We start from the raw sequence: 10,345 nt of genomic DNA on the forward strand, positions 1-10,345 counted from the left end.
ACGCGCAAATAATCCACCCCATAATGAACCACAAATACTTCAATGCCATATTTAGATAATATGGAATTGCAATTATTGTTTCATATATAAATTACCATCTCAAACGTCATTGCTTTCCTATGACCAGGCACTGTAACATTTCAAATATTCAATCTTTCATGATCAATAACACAGTAAACAAAAAAGATTAAAAAAAAAAAAAAAAAAAAAAGCCAATTCAATACACTAGCTTTTAATGTGCAAAAACACTACACGTAATATTTTGCTCAAATGCAACTTCAATGTCCCTAAGTGACTGTCCAAGTTACAGATATTTATTACAGTGAATTGTAAAAACAGCGCCAAAAATGTCCCAAATACACATAAATGGCGAGCAGCAAACAAACACATACAGTATATGCACATTCATGTGGTTGCATATATGTTTGTTTGACATAGATGAAAGCCAACAAGATACACACTGACATTTACTGCACAATTAATGCAACTCATATGATCAATACCGTAGGTGTCATCAGCTCAAAGAAAACAAAAGATACAGAGAAAAACAGACAGACAGGTAGATAGATATATGAATAAAAATTCTGGCATGTGACAATATCATCAGCTCACCATTTCATGTTAGCATGTCAAACCTGCCTCTTTGGAAAGGTTATTGACCATTCACTTGTAGCCCGTCTACCCTCTATATTATGTAGATGGGGCCCTGAGTTCTTTATCCTAATTTCCTTTGTTATATTATCTCTGATTAATTTAATGTTTTTGCTTGGGTCACTTTAGAAATCCTATACCTCTTGAATATACCTTATTGTGAGACCACAGTGTAACAAACAATTGAGTGTGCTAACCCTTTAACACAGTACAATACCACACTCTAATATAAGTTGGTATAGAGTATGAAGGCTATATAGCTTTTAACCTCTGAAATAATAAACACACTCAGAAACCATTTAAAATTAGAAACAATTATTTCCTCCTTTAATTCTAAACAAAATTAAATGAAATTAATATTAAATTAAACACCAGGAGTGTTCACTGCTTTTGTTTCACAAGTCACACAGTAGTTTTCCCTTTTTACCTTTCCAACTTTAACTTATATGCTTTTACTTGTCCACTGAATTATTTTAGTGACCAAACACACACACATTATCACTCTATGCTAAGCCGGCAAAAAGGATATAACAAAATAAAATAAAAGCGTTGCAGGCCTGATGCGGTGCTTGTGATCGTAGGGACCAGAAACTTAGTGGTCGCTTCACTCAGGTTTAGAGCATGAAACAAATAAGCAGGTCGGTACCTTTTTCAGAGTTATGGCATCCTCCAGAGAAAGCTAACAGTCCACAGGTGTCTGTCCATGAGCAGGGTGGCAGCACTCGGGCATATTCACGGAGTTTGGTGGTTATCCAGCGTTGCCAGAGGAACTCTGAGCATCCCCGGGTGGCTCAGAGCGCTATCTGGTTGTTGTCTCTCGTTTCCAGGTCGGAATAAGTCCAGACGAAGCTACTTTGTCGAGCTGGGTTAGCTAGCAGCAGCCTACAGTCCGTTCACATTGCTAACTCCCCGCTCACTTCATTAACGAGCAGCCTCTTTCAAGTTGGCTACAGCGCAGCAGACTTCGGATAGAAGTTATCTGTTACTCTCAAAACATGTCCTCTTACAGATTATCGAGCTGACAATCTAAGACTCAGGTACATCTATACTTTTTTCTGCACAACTTCGGATATCCACCAGAAAAACTCCCGCATTAGCTCGTTTACCTCCTGCTGCTTTTTCTTCCGCTCCTCTAGTCTCTCCCCTCTTTCTCTCTTACTCCCCCTGTCTGCGTACACACACATGTCAGCCAAGTAACACACACAAACCTATTTGACCCTATTCACCTCTCCAGAAAGATACCACTCTATTTAATTAGCAGCTTTTTTATCAAAAGGAAATAAAATAAAATACATGTATGCATTTTTAACATCCTTAACATGTTTACTCATGAACTTGACCTTTTTAAACACAATGAGAAATGTGTATTTTAACCATACTCTTTTAACAAACCCTATTTATCTATTTATCTATCACAGACAACTATTTATATACATATTTTTAACTGGGCTACACCCTCCCCCTTCTAAATGTCTGATGTCCTCAACAGACTTTTAACATTTTAACTTTACAACAGGAAGTGGGAAGTGTGGCTAAGTGTTCTCTATTCCTCTAGCCCTTTCCAATCTTTATAACAACACCTCTATGTATGATAGTGATTGGCTGATCTCTGGCTTTACCTGGCTCGTCATATGTTAACCTAACAACTGGTTTTACTGTTCTCTTGGGACGGGTCTCAGGTTTCCTATCCAGTCTGCCTTCTGATATACTAACATTGTCTGCTTCTCTTGTAGTCATGGCAGCATTAGTATTTTGGTCTTCTTCTTGTCCCATGTCCTCTGGTTCAGTACCAGTTTCAGATTCAGCAGCAGAATTCTGGTTAATTTCCTGATCTCCAACAGTCAGAAGTTCTTCTTCAGAACTATCTTCCTCAGGATCCTCATTGGACTGCAGAGAGGCATTTTCATCCTCTTGTAAAACAGCTGACGGCCCTGCATTATCCTGAGTCCTTTGCTCCATGCTTTCCAAGCATATCTGGTTGGGCCTTGGAGATCTGTAATACTCAAAATCAGTGGAGGAGTCTGAATCCTGTGCCTCCTGTAAGACTTCCTGAATCTCAGGTGAGGTTTGCTTCCGCCTCCTGGAAGTCATAGCTCTGGTCTTTGGTTTTCGGGGTGAGTCACAATCCAACTCTGTCCTTGGCAGTCTCACCAGTTGTCCTATCGGCAATATATGGTCTCTATGAATGGTTTTAATGCCCCCTCTTCCATCTTCCTGTCTGACCTTAAAAACAGGTAGATTGGACATCTTTCCCACTACAAGGTAGGGAATTGGACTCCATCTGGTTTGCAACTTGTGTTTGCCTTTCAACCCCAAGTTCTTGAGTAACACTCTGTCACCAACTTCCAGAGCCTGGTAACCAACTCTTTTGTCATATGCCTTCTTATTTCTTTGGTGAGTCTTGTTGGCTGTTTCAGAGGCTAGCTGGTAGGCTCTCTGCAAGTCTTCCTTCAACTTTGCCACATAGTGTGAATGACTATCTGTTTTCCCATCTGGAGACGTACCAAAACACAAGTCTACCGGGAGCCTGGCTTCTCTACCGAACATCAGGAAATAAGGTGAATACCCGGTGGCATCACACTTTGTGCTGTTGTAGGCATGAACCAGATATCCTACATGTTGGCTCCACTGACGTTTCTTCTCCTGACTCAGAGTCCCAAGCATGGAGAGCAAGGTTCGGTTGAACCTCTCCGGCTGAGGATCTCCCTGTGGGTGATATGGGGTAGTCCGCGACTTACGGACTCCCATCAGCTTCAAGAGATCTCGGATCAGGCGACTCTCGAAATCCCTTCCCTGATCTGAATGGATCCTGGCGGGCAGGCCATAATGTACAAAGAACTTGTCAACCAAGACCTTAGCCACAGTCTGAGCCTTCTGGTTCTTTGTAGGGAAAGCTTGTGCATAACGTGTAAAATGATCAGTGACCACTAACACATTGCTCATGCCCCTAGAATCAGGCTCCATTGAAAGGAAATCAATACATACGAGATGCATTGGTCCACTGCTCATGATCTGATGTAATGGAGCTGCTCTCTGACAAGGGGACTTGCGAGTGATGCACTCTCCACAGTTCTTTACATGTTGCTCAGCATCTTTAGACATTTTGGGCCAGAAAAATCTACTTCTTAGTAGATCAGTAGTTCTTTCAATTCCAAGGTGTCCTAAGTCATCGTGCAATGACTTTAGCACGGCTTCACGAAACTCCTTGGGTAAGACAAGTTGAGTGATTTCTTCACCTGAGGGCCACTTGCTCAAACGATGAAGAAGTCCATCCTTCATGATCAGTTTGTCTTTTTCTCGTTTTAGCTGAGAGAGCTCTGGGTTGTTGTCAGCATCCTCAGGCCATTTTTTCTGCTGAACTGCCTGGACAGCTGATCCAATCGCCACATCCTCCTTTTGAGCACATACAAGGTCTGGTTTTGCCATGTGCTCCAGAGACTTCAACTCCATGCGAATTGGGAAAGTGTAGATGTCTGGAACACAATCGGGAGAACCTCCCACCTGATCCACATACCTTGGCAGACTGTCTGTCGAGTTCGAGATGTAGACATGTTGACAGATGGACCTTACACCAGCCTGAGGTATGGTCTCCCATTCCATAGTGTTGTCATTATCAGCAAAGTTCCTTGATAGAAGGTCAGCATCTATGTTGTGCCTGCCTGGTCTGTACTGGACATCAAAATCATATGTCGATAAAGCAGCGAGCCATCTGTGTCCAACAGCATTGAGCTTTGCTGTCGTGAGCACATATGTCAAGGGGTTGTTGTCAGTACGCACTGTGAACCGAGCTCCATAAAGGTAATCATGGAACTTGTCCACAACGGCCCACTTGAGTGAAAGAAACTCCAACTGGTGTATTGGGTATCGCTTTTCAGACTGGCTCAATTTCCGGCTGGCAAATGCAACTGGTCTTAATCCCTCAGAGTACTCCTGATAGAGGACAGCCCCAATTCCTTTTAAGCTTGCATCCACATGCAGGATGTATGGCTTCTCAGGGTTGGCAAATGCTAGCACGGGTGCATGGGTTAGACAGTAGATGATCTGGTGGAATGCATCAGTACAGGACCGGTCCCATCTTTCTCCAAAGGGCTCTGATTCTCTCAAGTAGCTCTTTGTAAGGTCTTTGTTATGCTTCCTACTCTTCTGTGTTGGAGCATAACCTTTTGTTAACTCTGTTAGCGGCCTGACAATGGCAGCATAGTTGGCTATAAACCTGCGGTAGTAGCCACAGAAGCCCAAAAAAGATTTCAGGGTCTTCAAGTCAGTAGGCTGAGGCCAGTTGGTGACTGCTGCGATTTTCTCTGGATCCGGCGAGACACCATCAGCTGACACAATGTGTCCCAGGTATTTCACCTTTGGCTGGCAAAACTGGCACTTGTCGAGAGATATCTTCAACCCAGCCTCTTCAAGTCGGGTGAGGACTTTGAGAAGTCTCTCCTCATGTTCTTCCAAAGACCTTCCAAAGACAATCAAATCATCGAGGTAAACAAGGACTTGGAGCAGGTTCATGTCACCAACAGTTTTTTCCATTAATCTTTGGAAGGTTGCTGGGGCTCCCGTTATTCCCTGAGGCATCCTTTCGAACTGGAAGAACCCCAGAGGGCAAATGAATGCCGTTTTTTCCTTGTCCTCCTCGGCCATAGCTATTTGGTAATAGCCACTTCTCAAGTCAAGGACAGAGAACCAACAGCTTCCAGACAGGGAGTCCAGCACGTCATCAATGCAAGGTGTGGTATACTGATCAGGAACTGTCCGGCTGTTCAGTAGCCTGTAGTCAATACACATCCTTATGGTTCCATTCTTCTTCCTGACGATCACAATGGGTGAGGCGTAGGGGCTGCGAGACTCTTTAATGATGCCTGCACACAGGAGCTCCTGCAGGTGCTTTCTCACATCATCAATGTCCGCAGGAGTCAGACGGCGGGAACGCTGTCGGAAGGGTCTGGGGTCAGACAGGTGGATTGTGTGCTCTACGCCTTTAGCTAACCCAACATCCCATTCCGTCAGGGAGAAGACATTAGATCGTTGGGACAGCTTCTGCCTAAGCCGCTCCTTCCACTCCTGTGGAACAGGTGAGTCTCCAAAGTTGATCAGGTTGGCATCAAAGTCTGATGATGCTGACTTGTCCAGCGGAACAGCAGTGACGCTTTCAGTGAGATACATGTGTCCCATGACTGTTCCCACTGGTATAACTGTCTCTCTTAGGGACTGGTTCTGGACCAGGATTCTGAAATTGTTGACGTTCACTGCAGGGCCTGGCACTACCATGGGCTGCAACAGTACGCTGGCTGGGAGTGGAGCTGAGGGAGATGAGTCAACCATCAGGATCTCTTTTCCAATGGTCTGCGTGAAGTCAACCTTGCAGACAACCTGTAGGTCTTCCCCAGGTGGTATAGTCAGAGGGCCTGGGCCTTGCCATGTCACACAGCCAACATTGCCATCTTGCTCACAGATGGGTGATGTATGGTCAGGAGTGACAAACTTATCCCCACAGTCAACTTGAATGCGTAGGGTTCTCGTGATATCAAAGCCACTCTCTCTACATCGTTTCACCAGATTTCTGACATGACTGGTATTCGTCCCTACAATAACAGGGATCTGTTCTGCATGTTGGGGACTGGGGCAAATAAGGGCAAGAACTGTTACAGTCTGACAGGTTCCAGTGACCTCTGCTGGGTACTCAAGATCCACCACAATGTAGCCAAGGTAGGGATAGCTAAGATTGGACTCACTTAAACCCCAGAGAGCAAGACCAGACACAGGATGTATTGGGACATCAGGTAGGTACTCTCGATACCAGGACTCAAAAATAATGGTAGCTTGAGAGCCACTGTCAAACACAGCATCACAAGGGTGTCCATTTACTTTTAACTGTACTATGCTGGGTGGGCCAATTAAACCCTCAGGGATTCCTGTATCTTGTTGTGTACTCACAAGACTTCTCTTAACAGCACAGTTAACTTCAGCCCCTGCAAAACTGGTGGAAGACTGGTTCTCTTTTGCTAGCTTCAGAGCTTGAATCAGTTTCTTGATAACTTGGCTCTGATTCTCTGAATTCTGGCACTTTGCTGCAAAGTGTCCATTCTCTCCACACCGGTAGCAGAACTGTTCCGCAGGGGGTCTTAATGGTCTGGTGGGAGAGTTAGCAACTCTAGTGGTAGCCTCCACTGCCGAGACTGCATTGACTGTTGGGTTGGCTGTCGTATCAGATGCAGTCACTTTCTTATTTAATTTTTGCTGTAATCGCTTAACCTGTTTCTTTAAAGCTGTCAGCTCAGAGTCTTGATACTTTTCACAGGGGTGTGATGGGGTTGCAGGTACAGTATTAGAATATTCCTCTTTAGTGTCCGATGGCTTAGTTACCACAGAGGCAACCATAGACTTGAGCTCTTTGACTTCATCTTTTAGGCTTTGAATCTCTGCCTGTTTTACATCGATCGTCTGTTTTGTTTGCACCTGATGCACTGAAGTGTTGAGCTTCATCCTTGAAGCCTCATATTCTTCTTCAGCACGGATCTCACTCAGGAGCTGCAGAAAAGTTGGTGGTGCATTCTTTCGCTCTCTTAAGCGTAGCTGGATTAGCATTAAATCAGCCGCAACTGCACCTCTCAGTAGTTGCTCTACACGAGCTTTATCCATACAGCTGGGAGGAAGGCCGCCTCTCTGAATGACTTTAGAGAGAGAGCGCTCCAGTCGTCTAAGGAAATCTGACAATTTCTCTCCCTGTTGCTGCTGCATCAGTCGGAAAGCGAAGTACAGATCATCTCCAGATTCTGCAGTTCCAAAAGCACTTTCAAGGGCTTCCAAGTACTCTGCCGGCTTGGCATCAGGGTTGGTGGCTCGCACGGTTTTGACTATTTCAAGTGCTGGCCCCTTTAGGCTTTCCATTAGCCTTCGCTTTTTCTCTCTCTCAGAACATTCACTCTCCTCTACCATGAGCCATGCCTGCTCGAGCCAGTAGTCGAACTGCTCCTCTCCTGCTGGAACAGGCTGTGTTCCTGAGAAGATGCGTAGGCGACGATAACCACTTTCAGATGGAGGTTTGTTGGTCTTTTGCAAGAAGTCACCAACCGCCTGTAAAATGGACTCAGTAGAGTTAGTGGGGGGTTGTGTAGTGGGCAGTAGAGCTTTGAGGTCCTCCATTGTCCTTCCCTCAGCTAGCAACAGCGCTTTCAATTTGTTATTGAAGTCATCAGCAGCAGCTGGGGCATTATCTATGAGGACTAAAGGCCAGGCTCCTCCACCCTCAGAAAGAAACACCTCTGGAGGAACACTTACTCCAGTTAAGGCTTCCTTACATTCACACAAGACCATCAGGCTGCTTAGTCCTGCATTAAAGATCCTTCCTCTGACACGTACTCGACCTAAGCACTTGATAGTTTCAAGAGTCTCTTCGATTTGGTGGATCTCCACATCTTCAGGGACAAGGACCATAAGTCCATGAGCCTCATCCAACTCCTCCCCTCTGCACCATCTCTTCAGCTCAGCAGCTAGCTCTGCTCTGTTTGCCATCTTCTGGAATTGTTTGCTGCTTCAGTATCCTGGATTAACTACTCTAACCTCACTGGGGACCCAAGACAAATCCCAGCAGTGCCTCCATTTATGTAGCCCGTCTACCCTCTATATTATGTAGATGGGGCCCTGAGTTCTTTATCCTAATTTCCTTTGTTATATTATCTCTGATTAATTTAATGTTTTTGCTTGGGTCACTTTAGAAATCCTATACCTCTTGAATATACCTTATTGTGAGACCACAGTGTAACAAACAATTGAGTGTGCTAACCCTTTAACACAGTACAATACCACACTCTAATATAAGTTGGTATAGAGTATGAAGGCTATATAGCTTTTAACCTCTGAAATAATAAACACACTCAGAAACCATTTAAAATTAGAAACAATTATTTCCTCCTTTAATTCTAAACAAAATTAAATGAAATTAATATTAAATTAAACACCAGGAGTGTTCACTGCTTTTGTTTCACAAGTCACACAGTAGTTTTCCCTTTTTACCTTTCCAACTTTAACTTATATGCTTTTACTTGTCCACTGAATTATTTTAGTGACCAAACACACACACATTATCACTCTATGCTAAGCCGGCAAAAAGGATATAACAAAATAAAATAAAAGCGTTGCAGGCCTGATGCGGTGCTTGTGATCGTAGGGACCAGAAACTTAGTGGTCGCTTCACTCAGGTTTAGAGCATGAAACAAATAAGCAGGTCGGTACCTTTTTCAGAGTTATGGCATCCTCCAGAGAAAGCTAACAGTCCACAGGTGTCTGTCCATGAGCAGGGTGGCAGCACTCGGGCATATTCACGGAGTTTGGTGGTTATCCAGCGTTGCCAGAGGAACTCTGAGCATCCCCGGGTGGCTCAGAGCGCTATCTGGTTGTTGTCTCTCGTTTCCAGGTCGGAATAAGTCCAGACGAAGCTACTTTGTCGAGCTGGGTTAGCTAGCAGCAGCCTACAGTCCGTTCACATTGCTAACTCCCCGCTCACTTCATTAACGAGCAGCCTCTTTCAAGTTGGCTACAGCGCAGCAGACTTCGGATAGAAGTTATCTGTTACTCTCAAAACATGTCCTCTTACAGATTATCGAGCTGACAATCTAAGACTCAGGTACATCTATACTTTTTTCTGCACAACTTCGGATATCCACCAGAAAAACTCCCGCATTAGCTCGTTTACCTCCTGCTGCTTTTTCTTCCGCTCCTCTAGTCTCTCCCCTCTTTCTCTCTTACTCCCCCTGTCTGCGTACACACACATGTCAGCCAAGTAACACACACAAACCTATTTGACCCTATTCACCTCTCCAGAAAGATACCACTCTATTTAATTAGCAGCTTTTTTATCAAAAGGAAATAAAATAAAATACATGTATGCATTTTTAACATCCTTAACATGTTTACTCATGAACTTGACCTTTTTAAACACAATGAGAAATGTGTATTTTAACCATACTCTTTTAACAAACCCTATTTATCTATTTATCTATCACAGACAACTATTTATATACATATTTTTAACTGGGCTACACACTAATTGTGTAGAGCGTAGACACATGAGAACAGTACAGTGAGGCATGCATGAAAAGGCAGAACATTGAAGGGCCAGAAAAGCAACAGCTATGATATCAGTGAATGGTTACAATACACTACACAAATACACACACACACACACACAAGTAGTAGGAACTATATCAGTTCCCAGATAACTCCTTACTTATATAGATATATAGATAGCTAAAGGTCAACAAAGTCTGGTTTTGTCGTTTGCAGTGGATCTATATCACTACTCGTCATGTGTGTCTGTGCGTGGTCTTTCTATTCCTCTTCCAAATGGACTGACCTTTCTCTAAAGGTCAGACTGTGACACCACTCACATGCACAATACTATCACGAACGCTTAGAGATACAGAGTCACAGACAGGCTCAAACACCGGCACAACCTTGGGGATGTTATTCCATGCTGCTCCCAAAGTCTCTTAACCTTTTCACGTGTGAATTTTGAATTTTTGAAATGTAGCCCTCACAACAGTGTGTGACATGCACGGTAGGCTTCTCTTGTAGAGATAGGTCACTCTGGCAAATACATATGACCTCAATATTACAAAACTGTGATAAAACCACTGTTAGTCCCATGCATAAAGTGAGGACAGCAATGTCTGTAGATGACAAGAAACCTGAATAG

General features: G+C 43.8%; 1 protein-coding gene across 1 annotated transcript; it reads right to left on the reverse strand.

Annotated features, from left to right (window-relative positions):
* Positions 1-670: 670 nt before the first annotated feature.
* On the reverse strand, positions 671-9,686 carry LOC121912543. The gene has a single exon (XM_042434724.1). The coding sequence runs from the start codon at positions 8,161-8,163 to the stop codon at positions 2,203-2,205; it is 5,961 nt and encodes a 1,986-aa protein (XP_042290658.1). The 5' UTR covers positions 8,164-9,686; the 3' UTR covers positions 671-2,202.
* Between the last annotated feature and the right edge of the window lie 659 nt (positions 9,687-10,345).

The sequence above is a fragment of the Thunnus maccoyii genome, chromosome 15 (assembly GCF_910596095.1).
Source record: "Thunnus maccoyii chromosome 15, fThuMac1.1, whole genome shotgun sequence".
Taxonomy (NCBI): Eukaryota; Metazoa; Chordata; class Actinopteri; order Scombriformes; family Scombridae; genus Thunnus; species Thunnus maccoyii.